This window comes from Diceros bicornis, chromosome 6, assembly GCF_020826845.1.
Source record: "Diceros bicornis minor isolate mBicDic1 chromosome 6, mDicBic1.mat.cur, whole genome shotgun sequence".
Taxonomy (NCBI): domain Eukaryota; kingdom Metazoa; phylum Chordata; class Mammalia; order Perissodactyla; family Rhinocerotidae; genus Diceros; species Diceros bicornis.
In genome coordinates this window covers 60982107-61001653 of record NC_080745.1, presented here as the reverse complement: position 1 = coordinate 61001653, position 19547 = coordinate 60982107, and the positions used below count along the sequence as shown (strand labels likewise).

At 38.6% G+C, this 19547-nt stretch overlaps 1 protein-coding gene and 1 pseudogene across 1 annotated transcript in view; one reads left to right on the top strand and one right to left on the bottom strand.

The window, feature by feature from the left end:
* LOC131407284 (cytochrome P450 2C9-like) overlaps nt 1-19547 on the bottom strand; it is a 556896-nt pseudogene that overhangs the window by 93414 nt on the left and 443935 nt on the right.
* Nucleotides 260-19547, top strand: part of LOC131407281 (cytochrome P450 2C21-like) — a 41422-nt gene continuing 22134 nt past the window's right edge. Inside the window, 6 exon segments of the mRNA XM_058543590.1 lie at nt 260-427; nt 10319-10481; nt 11873-12049; nt 14924-15084; nt 15857-16033; nt 16996-17137. Of these exon segments, the coding sequence (XP_058399573.1) occupies nt 260-427; nt 10319-10481; nt 11873-12049; nt 14924-15084; nt 15857-16033; nt 16996-17137 (988 nt within the window).

Sequence of the window (19547 nt, the reverse complement as noted above, 5' to 3'; positions counted from 1 at the left end):
AGCTTTCAATCTCACTATTAAAACATGGCTGTCTCTGAAGAAGTGAGAGTTATTTTTTAGTTGTAATTTTCTTGGAGAATTTAAACCTTTATCAATACCAAGGTGACTGTTTTTGCTTAGCACACTTCTAGGCCAAAGTGCACAAAAGATAAAACAATATTTATTCAACAGTTCAAAGTCTTAGTGCAGATTCGGTGATTAGCTTGTACGTCGTACTTATAAAATCTTGGGATTCCAAGCTTTCCATTGCGTTTACACAATGGATCTCTTCACAGTTCTGGTGATTTGTCTTTCTTGTTTGAGTCTCCTTTTTCTATGGAATCAAAGCTATACCACAGGGAAGCTGCCACCTGGCCCCACTCCTCTCCCAATCGTTGGAAACATTTTTCACATAAATTCTAAGGCCATCAGCAAATCTCTAAGCAAGGTTAGTATGGTTAATTTTCTTCCAATTGTTTGAATAATAAATAAGACAGCTCTATGTCAAAATATGGTATGGTCCCAGACACCATGTTTTAAAGAAATGGTTTTAATGGAAATGTCCACTGGACACCCAGACACAATTTTAAATAGTATACAGCTAGAAGGCTGCCAGAGGAAATGAGATCCATGAAATGGTTTTTGAAATTGGCAAAAGTAGGAATTCCCTGTGTATGTTGTGATCGGGGTTCTCCTTTTAATGTTTATTCTTTGGTGAACTCTAATGCCAATGAAACGGCTTTCAATAAAAAAATATATATACTGATTTACTGAGTCACAACATTGAAATTTTTCTAAAAACACATTGATTTGAAGTCAAGGAAATAACTAAATGTTCAGGAAATTTCACAGTTTCTATCGTAATTTCTCCATGAATGAGTGAAGAAGTGCTCTACGCCTAGCTATTTTTATAGCAATATCTCTCTAAATCTTGAAAGAATTATCTGAAATCAGTCTTCCCTGAGACAGCTAGTTACCAGAGCACTGACACTGGAAGCTCCTTCTTGTTGTGTTTTGGGCTCTGGATGCGAAGAGATTGTATCAGCACCCCAGCTCATCCACTTGTTAACTCAACAGTCCAACAGCCTTGGGCAAGTTTTAAAATCTCTCTGAGCTTTAATTTCCATTTCTTAAAAATGTGAATAATGATAATTTTGCACAAGTTATTTGAGTATATCATATATTCAACAAGTTATTGAATGCCTACTTTGAGATACTGACCCTAGGTTTTTGGGCTCCTTGTGAAATACAAATTCACAAGAGGCTAAACCAACGTGTCAGACAAGGTTTTATTTGGGCTTATGCTCAAGCACAAGGGAGACCAGGAGAACAGGCTCTCTGGTCGGCTCCCTGAAGGGAGTCGTCCTGAGTCTTTCATGGGTCGGGGAGCAGACTGGTATGAGGATTTTCTGCCTCCAGAGGCATTCTGCTTCCCTCTTCCTGGTGGTATTGGCTGCTGCATGTGCCCCATTGGGGTTGTGGTTCCTGCGCCTGCCTCGTAGGTGTAACATGGCAGAATCGCTCACTACTGCCACCTCAGGAAGGTCATATAGTGGTCATCTCAAGGCTTTGAGTGCATGCAGGGGTCGGGGTTGACTGCTTGTTGGAAGTTATGTGGTTGGAAGGAAGCTTATCTTGACTCGAAAAATAGCTGGAGGTGCCAGACCTGGTGGCGAGGGGTGAGAGGCAGAGTCCCTCCCGTATTCTGTCACATTCCGTCTGAGAGATTTTACTCTCTTTAGTTTTAAGGGCTAGGATCTCGTGGTCTCGTCTTCTGGGGCTACTTCCTGCTGAGTAGGGGTGTCGGTCGTTCCATCTCATTGAATCAGTCTCTTAATAAGATGGTGAGGCAGATGGAGTCCCAAAGTTAGGCCTATATAGTTATGCAAGTAACTAGATATTTCATAAGAAAAACAAGGTTAATTGTTGGAACAAGTTATAGACCAGTTTCTGAGCCCAGGGAGCAGCCCGTCAAAGGATTTCTCGACATCAGACTCAAAGCATCTTTTGCTGTTCAAAATGTCTCTGATGATGTATCTTTGTGAGTTGCTTACGGAGCAATAGACATAAATCTCTCTTACGTTTATATCACCTTTTCCAGCTTCATTTTGCAAGGCTTCAGGAAAAAGGGCAGGTTCAATTCTCAATGATTCCAAATGAAAATGATGGAAAAAACTGAAAATGTTAGCTTGGAGACTTGTAGCCTGATATTTCAGGACACTAGAAGAATTCAGATCCAGTCTACTTAACAGATATAAAACAAATCTCAAAGACAATTATCAGAACTAGAACCTAATATCCATGAATGTGTACTATAGTTTCTACTGAAATATAATTTTTCTGTCTAAAATCACCCTCATTTTTACCAGAGGTAGCCAATTAATACTCATTGGTTGGCAAAATAAGTCTAGTTTCAATAAACTCGGCCCAATTATTTACATAAGTACAGCAAGAATAGCAATTGATTGGATAGGCTCTTTCAATTCTGCTTTGCTGGAACTTTTATAAGGAATCTCAGATTGAACTTTAAAGGCCTCTCGAGGCCAGGAAAACCAAGCCAAGGACTTGTCATTGGACTCTGCCTGCAATATCTATAGATTTGGGTGGATTCCTCTCTTCTTGAGGTTCTCCCAATTATCCTGAGGTTCTTTGTACCTTCCAGGAAGTGACTTTCTTTAATCATCTGGTAAGGTTGCTGGCAACCCTATAAGCAAAGTACTAAGACAATCTTTTCAGGTGGCTAAATTCCATCAAGTCAACATTTATTCCTCAAAAGCTGTCTTGTCATATCTCAGTCTGCATGTTTCTGTAAAATATGACATTCCAGTCAAAGCTTTCGTAATATAACCAATGTTTCTAATTGTATCATGTTATAAGGAGAACAGATTCTTATTGAACTTATGAAAATAACTGTATTGCCATGAAAACAATACTCACTCACAAAGACTTTCCAAATTCTGGAGGGATCAGATAGGGAGAAAAAAGATAAATGGTTCAATTCTGGTTGCAAAGGTATAATTTTACCAAATTGCTATGTCATATTTAGCTTAAGGAAAAGAGAAAAATGTTTCCTTCGATCTGGAAAAAATAAAACATCAAAAAATCAGCAATGTCTCAAACAAAAACTCATAAATATTATAAACATCCTCATCAATTCATTCAGTCCTGTGTAATTGATTCTTGATCTTAATATTCTGCTAGCAGTTTCGTGAAGTCATCAGTTTCTTCACTAGATTTCTGTAATTTCTTTCCCAGTTCAGTTTTATGATCTGAAAGTTTATCAGAAACCTGTATTCTGGAGTATGTGTCAGAGTCCTTTCCATGAATATCTATGAAAATGAAACATATTTGCAAAAGCATCAGAGTAAAACAGAAACTATCAGCAAATGACAAATGACCAAAAGGGCAATTGACAAAGAAGCTTAGCTATTTCTGTGACATACAATAATTCAAGATAATAACTAGAATTATGGCTGACAACCAGGACAGATCAGAATTTTAGGAATTGTATTTAATTTTCTTTTTAAAAACACTATATCCATAATGTTTACTCACGTAATATCATTGGTCCCTATGAAACAATGCTTAATTATCCATTTAGCCACGATGACAATTAAAGATTTTCAGGCCAATGCAGAAAAATAAAGAACTGTATGAAAAACTTTAGCACCTGTGATTAAAGACCTGGTAAAAACAATATAGGAAATTTATTTTGATAAAACATAAAATCTCTACCTTTCTGGTAGGTTACTCAAAGAAAAAAACCTTTCATAATCACTTTATCAAAAGCAGACTAAAAATTCCAGAAAATTACTCTTTTAAGAAAGAGAAAACCAAATTCTAATTTTGTACCAGCTTATTTTTGACATTAACACTCATTTACTTAATTATATTTACTTCAATTTTAGCCGATGTGACCATACATAGAACTCTCTTTAGGGTTCCTCTTCTAAAACTTTCATTTTACATTTAGAATTTGTCCCATGCATTCTTTTTTCCTTTCTATTACTTTAGGACAAATTTTTCTTTCTTAACAAAACAAAGAAATATATTTCCATTCTTTATACCTTCTTCCTTGAAACTATGCATCTTACTTTCCTTGAATACATATAAGTTTTCCTCATTAATTTTTAGTGGCTTTAATCACATATATTAATTAGAATTCTTAACCATTATAGACTTTTATTTTTAGTGAAAACTAAGAAGTAAGCAATTATGAACTGTCTTTTACATTAGCATTCTAAACACTTCTCATAATTCTAGAAAAATATTACTTCATAGTACAATCTTTTAATAAAATACAAGATGTTTACTAATAGATCCAAACATCTTTTAGTTTCTTTGTAATAAGAAGCAAAAAGTAGATAAACTTACACATGTTTAGTGATAATGTTCTAGTATTTTTTCTTATTTGAAAAATGACCCAGATATTCAATGAATATTTTTTTGTGTGTGTGAGGAAGATTAGCCCTGAGCTAATATCTGTTGCCTATCATCCTGTTTTTGCTGAGGAAAACTGGCCCTGGGCTAACATCCATGCCCATCTTCCTCCACTTTATATGGGATGCCGCCACAGCAGGGCTTGACAAGTGGTGCATCGGTGTGCACCTGGGATCCGAACCCCAGGCCACCACAGCGAAGTGCGTGCACTTGACTGCTATGCCACTGGGCTGGCCCCTTCAATGAATTTCTTATCGTTTAATTTCGCCTAGCAAAACTTCAAAGTTTCAAGCTCCCAGAGAGATTTTGGAAGTTATCTTAAATACACATGCCTTAACATATAAAAATTTCACCCAACACTTTTATCTTTTTCACATCTATTTAGTTTACTCATTCCCAATAATTATTTAGATTGCCTACAAAACTTAATGAGACATTAAACCATATTAGCTATCATCTTAAGCTATTATTTTTGCTAACCAGTTTTGTAATATAGATAACATCAGCTTATCTGACTAATAAATGTAGAATAAAGGCTGCATGTATGTATCATATCCAGTGCTGATGACTCTGAGGACATGTCAATTTTAATCAAACCAACAATATTAAATAAGCTTTCAGTTATGAAAGATTAATTTATATCATGTTAACTTGAAAGACATTTGGGTTAGATTCTATTACATTTAGAAATAATTTATATAAGTGCTTTCTTTAAGCCAATTGAACAGACTTCTTTAGAAATTATACTTTCTGGAGGTAAAATATCACACATATATAACATGCATATACATACAGACATACACAGAAACTTCACAGCTATTTTTTAAATTACTGCTGCGAAGCAGGTAGACCAATACATACCTAGTTATGAATCCAAATTTTGTTTTAAGCCTTTTTACTAATGTTTGTGGAGAAGACACTCAAGATGCTGGATTTTAGGTGAGGGCACTCTTATGGCCATTTTCCTTTTCTTTTTCCTTTTTTTTTCACATCAGTCCCAGGAATTAGTGATGGGCTAGATAGTTCCTGGAGGGTTTGTAAGCTCTTTGAGATAAAGGAAGTGGGTGGAAGCTGAATTTTGTCCGTCTCTTGAGAAATGGTGGTTCTTAATTTGCTTAATAAGTCTCTACTTAGCAAAGGGATGGGCAACAGGGACATAGAGAAATGAGCCGGTGATGGTAGTAGACCTTGCCTTGCAAGTAAGGGGGAAAGTAAATTGTCTTACCTTTGGAGGTCCATCTATCCCCATTACCATGCAGTTGTGACTGGAGAGGGGGTCAACAGGCTGGGTCAGGACAGAGTAGGTGGCTTTGGTGTCTGTAAGGAACTCAATCTTCCCACCTGCCATGTCAAGGTTGACCAGAGGCTCTGCTGGAGTGATGGTGATGGAGTGAGTTGGAGCCAGGTAGGATCTCCTGCCTTGCCAATTGTCGAGTGCTTACCGTTGTCTGAGAGGCTAGCAAGGAGCAGAGATTGACTAAGGTTGCCCCTTGGTCTTCCTGCTTGAGGACGATCGGGACGTCCCTTTTTCCACTGTCCCTCCCTCCTGCCTTGTGCACATTGGTTCTACCTGAGGCTAGATCTCTCCCTTCGATTGTCTGGTCTCCTGGGCCTCCTGGGGTCACCCTTATGTGGTAGATGAATCAAGGCAGACAAAATCTGTGTTTTCTTAGACAATCTCCTATCTTTATTAGCCTCCTCTTCCCTGACCTATTGTTACAGACCTTGAAGGCCTCCCGCAATCCATAGTCAACATTGGGATCTGGGGTCCAGCCTCCAGTTTTGGTAACTTCCTTCTGATGTCTGGGATGGACTGGGTAATGAAGTGCATGACAAGCAAAGCTCTTCCCTCTGCAGACTCTGGGTCAGAGTTAGTATATTTTCCAAAACACACGATTCCCCAACTCAGAAAACCACTGTGTTCTCATCTCTTTCCTGAGTAACTTCCCTCACTTTATCATAATTTTCAGGCTTATTATACACTTTTTCATCCCTTTCGCTAGGCAGGTAGCATAGTGTCACATCCTACCCTTGTCAACAATATCTTCATAATCCCAACAGGGATCTTGCCCGGGTACAACATCCTCATTGCTGGAAAGACATTGTGGCTGGGGTTTGTGGCCATTAAACTATTGGCATATTCTCTAGCCCTCCTTAGTATGTGGTCCTTTTCCACAGAGGTGCAACAGTGGGCCAGGATCATAGTAATGTCCCGCCAGAATAGTGAGAATGTCAGACTCAGGGTAATTAATTTGTCCCAGAATTTATCTGGATCTGAAAATCTACCAAACTTTACTTGACACACCCTCAGATTTCCCATGGGAAACTGAACATGTACCCTGGTCATTCCCCCATTTCCATCTGCTACCTCTCAGAGAGGAAAACACACCTGGGCTGTCAGCAAAGCATAGAAGAGTGCCAGCTTGGTACCTGATTGCAACCCCATCTGAGATGGCGCTGGAGGCGCCATTCCCTTGGGGACTTGGCTGGGATAAGTGAGCGCCCAGGGATGGAGAGAGACACTGGGGTTGGGCTGCACTGGTGTAAGTTAGCTGGGGCCTGAAAAAGAGGGTCTGTTAGCAAGTTTGGTTCCGATTCTCTCGAGGGGGGTGTCTAGAAATGGAGGCCATGCACACTGGCAAGAATCTCTTAGCTTTGGATCTTGGTATACTTCCATAAAGGCCTGCACATAGGGCATCTCCCTGCATTTCCCTTCCCATGTACAAAACAGATTGAGCTGAAGGGTGATGTTATAGCTGAGGGAACCATTTTTGATCAAAGTTGTTGGTCCCCTGGCTTACATAGTGGCCAGGCAATGTTATAACAGAATATCAGTTTTTTCTTTTGGATGTTATCTAGTTTGAATTGGTCTCAAGTAGAAATGATACACTCCAATGGGGAGTCCTTTGTGACGCCGGAGATGGCATTTCCCATGTTTGGGTCATTGATAAATCTTATGTCCTATAATCAGGGATCCTGGGCTGGATGTAAACCTTGAGACCAAGCGTCTATATGGATATAAGACTATTCTGGATCCCAAATGGGCTGTGAATAGAAACAACAGAAGAGGGAAGGACAGACAAGGGCACAGAGGGGAGGTAGCTTCGAGGACCACCAGGACCAAACCTCAATAGTCCTTTTGATTTCCTCTACCTTACACCAAGACCAGGTCCTACTTATATCAAGACCAAATTTCCTCTCGACTGAGAAACAAGAGACAACGTGCTTTACAAAACAAATAAAGAGTGAGAAGACTGGCATTTCAGGCTGTAGAGGGCCCGGACCCATGTATTATTCAACCATTTTTCACACAGGCAGCAGCAATGAGATCCTTCTGACCACAGGAGTGGTCAGAAAGGTGACAGAAGAGATTAGAAAATTCTTCTCTTTCAGCGTGGGAGCATAGGGTTGAAAAATATTGAGGAACGTAAAACAAAGTGACAAGACACTGGTTAGCCAGAGTACCAAGGAAGGCTTCCTATTCCAGAATACTGAAATCGGTGGAGAGGTGCAACCCGTCCACCACCTGAAAGGCCGCCAAGTCTACCAAGGGTCAATGAGGAGATGCAACCAGCTCACGACCCACCGTGTTGATCAGGCCCGGGGAGCCCACCGTTTCAATTCGTCTCTCACAGGTGTCTATTCAGGTGGCTGCTAGCAATGACAGCTGGAGAAATAGAAAAGGAGAGACAGAGAACAGAGGAAAGAAGAAAACGTTGTCTGATAGGGGGCAAAGGGAGCCCCCGGGGGAGGCTGGAGGAAGAGTCACCAATTGCAGTGACACTGAAACAAAGGTTCAGGTGGTTGCTTGTCACCCATGAAGGAATCGTGTCCAGCCCACACGTATGCCCCTGGAGTCTCCTTCTAGGGAAACGTCCCCATGGGGTCCCTTCTTGGTTGCCAAGAATATGGTACTGACTCTAGGTTCTTAGGGTTTCCGGGTGATAGAAATGACAAGAGGCAAAACAAAAGTCTCAGACAAGGTTTTACTGGGGCTTATGCTTGAGCGCAAGGGAGACCAGGAGAAGAGGCTCTCTGGCTGGCTCCCTGAAGGGAGCCATCCTGAGTCTTTTATGGGGTGAAGGGAGCAGACTGGTTAGAGGATTCTCTGCTCCAGAGGCGTTCTGCTTCCCTCTTTCTAGTGCTGTCTGCTGCTCCTGCCCTGTGTGTTGCTGTCCCTGCGCCTGCCCAGTAGGTCTAACATGGCTGTGTTGCTCACTACCGCTGCCCCAGGAAGGTCGTATAGTGGTCATCTCGAGGCTTCACTGGCCTCCAGGAGTTGGGGGGTCAATCGCTTGGGGGAAGTTTTGCTGTTGTAAGGTAGCTTATCTCAACTCCTGCTGGGATGTGCCTGATGAGGTGACAAAGGGTGAGGATCAGAGTCCCGTCCCTATACTGTCTCATTTGCATTAGGCACTATGTTAGATGCTGCAGAGTTTCAATGATGAATGAGAAAAAAGACACTAGCATTATGGAACTTACCGTCTAAAGGGAGGGCATGTATTTATGAAGCAATCATGTAAATAAGTATATGATAACAAACCAGGTAACAGGGACATGGTAGAAAGAGGTTATGTAGCTTGGAGGACTAGAGCTGAGAGCGGTCAGGAAAGGTTTCTCTGAGGAAGTTAAGTTGGAGCTGAGATCTAAAGAATGATTAGGCATTAACCAAATAAAATGCAGCTAAAAGTTTGTTTCAGGCTTTTTCAACATAGAGGATAATTACTTGTTGGCATCTCTGAAAGCGGACCAATATGGTTGAAGCCCAAAGGGTAAGTAAAAACATGGGATTGGAGAGGGAAACAAGAGCAAGAACATGCAGGTCTTAAAAGGATTTTAAGAACATTTGTCTTTAGGATAAGATCAATGTGATGCCACTAATGTGTCTAAAGGACTGTCACGTTAACCTTTGGGTTGTGAAAAGGTCACTCTGATTGCTTTACGGAGAATGAATTGTAAGGTTGCAGAAGGACTCAAACATTGGACAAGTGAAAACAGTATAAGTCTTATATTATTTTGTATGTCAAAAAAGCTGCCATGACAGAAAGATCCCATTAATACAATGGCTTAAAGAAGACAAGAGTTTATGTCTATCTCACATAATGATATAGAGGTAGATGTTGGTGGGCTTCCTCTCTTCCATGAGGTCCTTCAGAGAACCAGTTTTCCTCAGTCTTGTAGTTTACCATCCTGTGCCCCTTGGCTCTTGTTCTCATTTGCATAGTGACAGAGGGGCCATCTCCATGCTGTCATTTCAATCCATGGGTAGGGGGAGAAATTGAGGGCATACAATTACCATTTATGCAAGTTTAGGATTAGCACACATCACTTCTGCTAGCATCAGTTCATGGAAACTAAGCCACATGACCACACAGGGAATCTGGGAAATGTCTGTGACTACATTGACATGTCCTTATGTATTATTAAAACTTAGAGTTGTCTGGTACTAAAAAGATGTGGAAAGTGGGCAATGAGGGATGATTATCAGTCTCCACACGGGGTAAGATGGAGGAACTTCCTTTAGACAGGAGGAGAACATTTCATTTATTGTAACTACAGGAAGGAAGGAAAATTTGGATTGATTATAGGTTTGGCAGAAAAAAATTGATAAAATAATATGAATAAAATCCATGATATTGCCTGTCACATAGTAGGAGCTGAAGAAAGGATAACTATTGATGATAATAATAATAGCAATATTACTAATAATATAATGACAGTTACCATTTAAGAAATGTGATTTCTTATTAAATTACTGGGTCTAGGAGCGGAAATCTTCTATAATGGGTGAATGAATATTAAAATGTCTCTTTGATAAGTTTAAAGATATTTCTCTCACTTACCTACATTTTTAGTTGTGAAATTCTCACTATTCTTGCATCTCCTGTTCCTTTTCCAGCTAGTAGAAGATTATGGCCCTGTGTTCACTCTGTATTTTGGCATGAAGCCCACCGTGGTGTTTAATGGATATGAAGTGGTGAAGGAAGCTCTGATTGATCTAAGAGAGGAATTTTCTGGCAGAGGCTATTTCCCAGTGTTTGACAAAATGACCCAGGGATTAGGTATGCTTCCATTTGAGGAATGGGTGTGAGTGTGTAAGTTGCAGAGACTCCAAGCAGAGTGAAAAATTGAGAAATTATAAGTATTTAGAGAAATTTATGGAAACACCCTATTCCAAATATTTCTCTATAGGATCATTAATCCATATTTCAAAATATGAAGGTGGCACACTATCCCTATGAAACATTAAATGCAATGAAACCAAACCATCTAACCACTAATCTTCTACGAATTTGTGATTAAGCCATGTTCATTTTAAACTATGACCAGTTAAGATCATGAAAACCAGACAGAGAGGAAAGAAAAGACAGGAAAATGACTAAATTATCATATTCTCCAATCATTTTGCTTTCTTGCCTTAGTCATGGTTGTCAAGAGACTATTGTAGGAAGCTTGCATAGTATGCATGGAACCAACAGGGTTTTGAATATTTCCAACCTTGCCTTAAATCTTCCATTTTTCTAAAAAGCATAAGAAATGTTTGAATCCTGTAGAATATAGAGCATAAAGCACAAATATGCTCTGAGAAGAGGATCACTGAGAAGCACATCGTGTGTATGGCCTTGGAATTGATATTAGATAAAGCTTTTTAAATTAAGTACTTGAACTATCTTCCATTTGTTTTTGGAGCTGACCTTAAACTGTCCCATCATCTGGTGGGTCACTGGGTTCCTGCAAAAATAGATAAAGCCTGAATGGGGTCATTTCCTCTTCTACATTGTTCTTTAAGATCTTTCTGGACAATTTTCTCATGAGTATTGTTTTTTCCCCTGATCCTGTCTTGGCTCTGGAAGTCTGATATTGAACTTCCTTGGTGTTAAGACCACATTTCATGGAAGAGATTTAACAAATAGAGGGGAAGGTTAAAATGAGAAGGGCTGTGGCTGTGTCCATTCTCTGAGGAATAGATTTTCATGCACTTCCTTCCAATGCACAAGTGCTATCTCTTTCTCTTGATGAATGACTCCATTTGTTCCTTCTCCTGCACTTCCCTTATAATGCACAAAAGTCAGCCCTGAAAACTTAACCTATGACTTGGACTCATCATGATTTAATAGCTATGTGATCATAGATCAAGCATTTTGCCTCCATGATCTTAAGCATCCTCATCAGTAAAACAGGGACAAAACACTTGGTTCATAACAGTATTCTGTGGTTTAGAAGAGCTAATGGATGAAGAAGAGTTTAGTAATATGTAAAACCAAGAGTCTTGACAGTAAGATGCTAGGTTTTGTTAAGACAGGACACAGGTAAAGTAGGGCTCAATGGAAGTTCCTGAGGCTGACACCACTATATTTACATCCCTGCTTAAGTGTCATTATTTCCTGAGATAAAGACTCTCAGCTAGAATTCATGGTGTTGGAAGTTATTCTATGTTTTTTTATCCTGATAGGAATTGTTTTGAGCAGTGGAGAAAGATGGAAGCAAACTCGGCGTTTCTCTCTCATGGTTTTGCGGAATATGGGGATGGGGAAGAAGACTATTGAAGACAGAATTCAAGAGGAAGCCTTGTGTCTGGTGGAAGCATTAAAAAAAAACCAATGGTATGTATTTCTTCACGTAATTAACAGTAATAATTTGGGTAGACTAAATGCTATTACAGTTAGAGTACAGAGAGATATGATGGCTCAAGCACAACAGAGGTTTACTTTTTGCTGACATAACAGTAGTAAGAGGTGAAGTGGTTGGCATAACAGCCTTTTCAGGTAACAGGTTGATAAGGGCTTTGATGTCTTCAGCATGTGGCTTCCAGTGTCTTTCAGGATTCATCTTTGCATGGTAGTGGAGGAGCAAAGAACAAGGAAAAGATCAAATACTGTTTTTAATAGGCCAGGTATAGCAGTGGCACACAAAACTTCTTTCACATTTTGTAAGCTATAACTCAGTCACAGGGCCATGCCCTGTAGAGTAAAGCTGGGAAGTGTGCTTATCTGTGTGCACAGGAGGAAGAGGAGAACACGGATTTAGGTAATCAACTGGTTGTTTTGGCCACAGTATTTTGAAAAACTAGGTAATTTGTCTAGTGACTTTTTGAGAAACGTTGCAAGCATGTCGCAATATATGTATGCCAAGTCATTGTGCTGTGCCTCTTAAACTTACAGAGTGGTGCCTGTCAATTATATCTCAATAAAACTGGGGAAAAAAAGCATTGGTGGTTCACTGGAAGAATTCACACAAAATACTTCTCAATGCATAGGGGTGCCTTACAACTCACCTAGAGGAGAGTGGGTGTCAGAAAGAGAGCCACAGTAGCACAAATGTTCTCGGTGTGTGTATGTGTGTTTGCATATGCAGGATGGGAAAGTGAGTAGAGGAGAAAGAGGTGGGCAGAAGACTTGGCAGAGAAGGAGTAAGATCAGGATCATCAGATATATGTGGTTTTTTAACCTCAATATTTAAAATTTTTTAAGAATATTGTTGACTGAATAATACTATATTCTATATAGTAAACTGTCATTGCATTTTAAAACTAATGTTGTAATATTGTCCAGATAGGTTGATTCCTTTCTTTTCTGACATTAATATTAAAAAAATGCAATTATTAATTATTACAAATATTGGCATGATTCTGTTTTCTTCCTTGGAATAAATTTCTGGAAATGGCAGTAGAATGTCAATAAACATTGTTTGATGCATATTACCTAGGAATGGGTGGGGCACCTGGCAGAAGCAGGGATAAGAACACCAGGCTTATACTGCATATTTGGTTTCATAACCTTATGTTTAAACTTATAGTAAATAAATATTCTACATGTTTAGTTTTTAAATGTTTATCAAGAACATTACTAACGAAATTGTACAGTATTCCATTATTTTGCATGTACCATAATTTATTTAACCAGTCTTTATTTTTGGCGAGATAGACTGTTTTTGGTTCTTTGTTGCTATTAACATAAAAAATATAATCCATATTAATCATTACATATCTCTGACTACTTTCTTAGAATAAAATTTTGGAAATGAATTAGTAAATCAAAAAATATTGGATTTTGATACATACTATCTAGGAAGTGATTTTGTGCACTTAATTTATATTTCAAGCAGAACTTATAATTAACTGGTTCAGCTTTTCCCATAGTGAATATGACCTTTTCTCAGCTCCTGACCTGTGATCACCCAGACTCTGCTTGATTCCACCTAGCTATGGGGACCTCACAGCCTTGGGGTAACCATTCCATTACTGGATAACTCTAACTGTTGGAAGTTTCTTCCACGTGTAGAGCAGAATCTTTTTCCTTTGTAATTTTTACTTTTTGATCCCTGATAAGTTTATTCTTTTTGGAATTATTGTGTTGTGGTGGTCCCCTCACGAGGCAGGATGGTATCACACACACCCCAATCAGATATGAAAAAGTTTATTACTCACATAATGAGGCTTTCTGTGGAGGATAGGTCTGCTCCTAAGCAGATTCAAAAACGGCTTGAGAGAGCAGGGAAAGGGTGCTGGCTTGAGGTTTTTATGGTGGTTAGGGGGTGGGGTGGAGATGAGTGTTCCCATGTACAGGCCAGGGCTTCATGGTTCAAACTTCCTGCTTGTGCCAAAGGAAGGAACACTTGAGCTTTTTTATCACCTTGTGCAAATATGAGCAGAAAAAGAAAAGGGGAGGTTTAAAATCTGTCAGCAGCCAAACACCAAAAAATGGAGTCATGTTCTTTTTTGTGTGTATGAGGAAGATTAACCCTGAGCTAATATCTGTTGCCAATCCTTCTCTTTTGCTGAGGAAGATTGGCCCTGGGCTAACACCCGTGCCCATCTTCCTCTACTTTATATGGGATGCCACCACAGCATGGCCTGATAAGCGGCGCATTGGTCCGAGCCCGGGATCCGAACCTGCGAACCCTGGGCCGCCAAGGCAGAGCACTGGAACTTAACTGCTGTCTCCGGGCAGGCCCCAGGAGTCATATTCTTTATTACATTTAGGAAGCCTGTTTCCAATATTATAACAAGTTTTTTCAACGATCTGAGTGTAACTCTGATTTCTCTCATTATTCTTCTCTTCTGCAAGAAGAGCACACCCAAATTTTTCAACTATGTTTCGTAAACTATGATTTCAAGTCTCCTGGTTTTCCTATTATGTTGTTCAGTTTCCAGTGGGCATCGTGAAGAAGTATCCACAATGAGAGCTAAATATTACAATTTAAAGTTATTTTTAAATGACTTCCTTATTGTGAATTACTTTGTGGCTCTTATTTGGAGGATGATGTAAATAGGAGAATACTTGGGGGAAATTAATAAATTCGTTGGACTGGATTAGATAGTTTTGTTTAGGGAAACAGAACAAATTTTATTTTAGGCATGTTGAGTTTATAGTGATGATGGCATGTCCAGATAGTCCTTATACTTAACAAATCTTAGAAGTCAACCTTTTTCAATTATTGTAAACAGTCAACTTAAGATTTATATGAAAATGTTGCTTTAACTTTTAACTTACGCTATTTTTAGCATCGCCCTGTGATCCTACTTTCCTGCTGGGCTGTGCTCCGTGCAACGTGATCTGCTCCATTATTTTCCAGAGTCGTTTTGAGTACAGTGATGAGAAATTTCTAACCTTGCTAAATTATTTTCATGAAAACTTCAGAATTGCAAACACTGCCTGGATACAGGTAACGTCGTTTCTCTTTAAATAAAAAGTAATTTTCGAGCTAATCTATTGTTCATGCCTATGCCATCCCTTTGCCCTATTTCAAAATGGATGAAGAAATGATATCAAACTATCATTTGTAATCATTTAGTGAGTTATCAAATCAATTTAATGTGTTAGAATGAAATTTAAAACATGAAATATAGTAATAGAAAGAAAAAATATAATGTCATAATGCATCAATTGTAGCAAGGTATTTTTCCGAGAAACTTTTTTTCTGATTTTTATATCTAGAGATGAAGAGGATGGTGATGTAAAATGTATTATTTACTATAGTACCCTGTCAGAAAATGTTAGTAACCTACATTGTGCAATCATTAACAACTAAAATTCTGTATGGATCATAAAATTATGAGATTAACTCAACTGGGATGAACACTAACTCCATCTATCTTAATGTTCTAGCTCCATCATTGTTTAATGTTTTAGACTACTTGACTAACGTTTCTGAACCTCCATCTCCTCATTTGCAAAGAGGTGGTATGCTGCTTAATTTCTTCAGAGAGCTATGGTTAGGAAATAAAGTTAAATAATTTTGAAATTGCTTTGTAACTTGTGCATACTGCAACTCTGGCCATTTTATTAGTTCCTTCTTCAAACTGCAAGTATGTTCTAGTGCAGGAATCATGTCTTATTTATTTTATCTACTCAGCATATAGCAAAGGGTGTGATATGTAATATGGGTCTGTAAAAGTTTGCCAAGTGAATTAATAAATAATTCTTTCCTCTTTCAGCTCTGCAACGCTTTCCCTTTTTTAATGCATTATCTCCCAGGAAGTCATAATACATTATTTAAAAACGTTGCTGACCAACGAAAGTTTATTTTGGAGAAAATAAAAGAACACCAGGAATCCCTGGACCTTAATAACCCTCGAGACTTTATTGACTACTTCCTGATTAAAATGGAGAAGGTATCATGTGACATTGATTTGCTACTTCATCTTTCTGAGTGATGTGACTGCTGGATTAGCTTTGTTCTTCCCAGTGAAATTGGGATATTTAAACAAATACCCCTTCCTAAAGACGTATTAACTGCATCTGGAGCCTATTGCTTGTGAAACTTTATTGGATGTCTTGATATATTTCTAGATTCTCACTGAAAATAACTTAGAAGGTTTTATGTTTACCATGTTAAAGCTGGTTCTATATTTGGAGGCAGACTGAAATACACACACATTCAAGATTAACAATAGACAACATATTATCATTTATAAAATTGGTTCCATGAATGGAAGATGTAACAAATGAGGGAACACAGGAATGGATAGACATCTAGAAAGGCTTGCCCTTGGAAAGACACTAGGAAATCTTCACTGATGAGGTACGTTTTGAGGAAACTTGGGCTTAGATCAACAGAGATGACGAATAGGTCCAGGGAATGATAAGCGCAGTGATCAAGGGTGTAGAATTTTCAAAAGGATTATCTTGATTGTAATTGAGGCAATGTCATGAGTATAATGACTGATGGGGTTAGGGATAGTGATTCAGTTTGGGGGTGAGTGGCTCTGGAGGCTCGAATGAGGAATTTAAACATGATAAAATAGACAGTAGATGCTGGAATTGACAGTGAGCAGCAGTCATGACTTGATAAAAATTAAGTTTGAAAGAAATTATGGAGAAACTGATCGGTTCTGGTGGGTGAGAAAGTGAGGAATCAGAAAGGACTTGTTGGAAGTTTGTAACTCTGTTTATATTTTAACAATTTGAAGAATCCTAACAACTCATCTAACTTTACCTTTAGCTACAGCACTCTCTAATATCTGGCGTAATTTGGCAAATAAGCAAATTGAGCAAATAATGATGCTATATTGAAATTTTTATGTTTTCTCCAAGGGTTTTTATTTATCAAGTGATTCTAACACATCGTTGCTAGGAAAAACACAATAAACAGTCTGAATTTACCATGGACAACTTGATCTCTACTGTATTGGATGTGTTTACCGCGGGAACAGAGACAATGAGAACAACCCTGAGATGTGGACTCCTGCTCCTGCTGAAGCATCCAGAGATCACAGGTATGATCATAGATGATGGGCAGGGTGAAATTCCAGGTGGAAATTGGCAGGCAACACTGATACGTATCCCACTCTTTACCTGCCTAGGCAATGTACAAGACAATTTCCCATTGTTAGTACATTTTCTTATCCTCGGGTGAATTTAATTCAAATTCGATTGTAGACCAAAAAGAGAATGAAATATTTAAACAGTAGCAGAGATTTGAAGAGCAGAGGTCATTGTTCTCTCTGCTATGGCGGAGTCTTCTTGCTTTGGGTCGGGACAGATGCGGTAAACTCAGTTGTCTTAAGATCTGGAAAGAATTAACCTTCTTTCTCTAAGAAAGATGTCATTTGATACGCTTTCCATGTGAAGATATATATATTTCTCTTAAAAGATATTTCTACTCAAATTCATTTGCAGTGTAAGGATTGACTCAAGAAGATGACAATCTTTCTCTATCAGAGACCCACTCTCCAAATAAAAAAGTTATACACAAACAAAAAATTCTTTTAAAATATATCAATTTGGGCAAACAAGTTTTTACTCACAAACATAATTTCTCTTGCATGTGCAACGTTTCCGTTTTTCCTCCTTTTTTTTTTTTCAATTTTAGCCATTCTTTTATTTATGTATTTATGTATTTATGTATTTATGTATTTATGTATGTATGTATGTATTTATTTATTTATTTATTTATTTATTTATTTATTTATTTATTTTGTGAGGAAGATCAGCCCTGAGCTAACACCCATGCTAATCCTCCTCTTTTTGCTGAGGAAGACTGGCTCTGAGCTAACATCTATTGCCAATCCTCCTCCATTTTTTTCCCCCAAAGCCCCAGTAGATAGTTGTATGTCATAGTTGCATATCCTTTTAGTTGCTGTATGTGGGATGTGGCCTCAGCATGGCCGGAGAAGCTGTGCGTTGGTGCACGCCCGGGATCCAAACCCGGGCCGCCAGTAGTGGAGCGTGCGCACTTAACCACTAAGCCACAGGGCCGGCCCCCTCCTTTTGTTTTTTTGGAGTCCTCATCTAAGAGGATATTTACTTCACCACTATATCATGTTTTTGTGTTCTGGGTCATTATGACAATTTTAGTACAATTAAAGCTCTCAAAGCTCATCTCCATGACATCAGCACCACATGTCTCTACCTTGTTAAAGGTCCTTCTGCCCTCCCCTTATTAACAGGAGATGCTTTCCAAATGGTACCGTCTAGAAACATAGTCTCAAAATTCTTTCACTCACATACTTTGTGGGATATGATGGTGCTATGTTTCTTTCATGTAACCGACTCTTTCAGCCAAATAATTTCACTAACTCTTATGAAACCTATGTTGATTATGATTACAAATAGTACATGACATTTTTCTCCAAACTGGTAAATCTTGTATACATTGCAAACGCCCTTCTTGTGTCACATTTCCCCATGCTTCCATTTTCATTTTCCATTTGGATTTTTTCTTGCACCATATGCATTTATATTTTCTTTTTCTTTCTTCTCATCTTCATATCTTACTGTGTTATTTTACTGAACATTCTGATTTTATAATTAGTTCTTAACCACTTTACATAACCACTCTCTTCTAGATAAAACTGCAGCCTCTTGGGCCGGCCCAGCAGCATAGTGGTTAAGTTCAGTGGCCTGGGGTTCTCAGTTTCGGATCCCGGGCGTGGACACATGCACCGCTTGTCAAGCTATGTTGTGGCAGCATCCCATATAAAGTAGAGGAAGATGGGCACAGATGTTAGCCCAGACCCAATCTTCCCTAGCAATAAAGAGGAGGATTGGCAACAGATGTTAGCTCAGGGCTAATCTTCCTCACAAAAAACAAACAAACAAACAAAACTTACAGCCTCTCAGCTGAGAAGGTGAAGTTTAAAACTTCTCTGAAATCCCTAAAATTTTCTTCTTTATAGCTATCAAACCACAGAATGTTCACATGCTCCATTACAAAGACTCATTCTTCAGGTAGTAGATAAATACCATTTGACCAAAGTAGCAACATGGTGTTGGAAAAAACGGGCTATAGACTCTAGCAACAGTCTTCATAGTCTGACCCTACCAGTAAGTAGCTGTGTGACCTCAGACTCGTGACTACGTCTATCATATCTTGGTCCCTCATCGGTTTAAGTGAGATAATAATACTTCCTAACATTCATAGACTTTTCTCTTATACCAAAAAGTTAATAGTATTTGTTTTAACTACTTAAACTATACATTATTAATATGATAAATTTTGCAGAAAAGGAAAAATATAACTCGATAATACAAATTATTTTCAGTAATCTTATTCAATTTCTAAGATTGCGTGTTTGGGAGTGAGAAAGACCACATAATACCTGGATGTCATTAAGAAATAAGAAATATATTTACTTTTACAAACCTATTTCCTCATTTTCAAGATGCACGAAATAATACCCAACA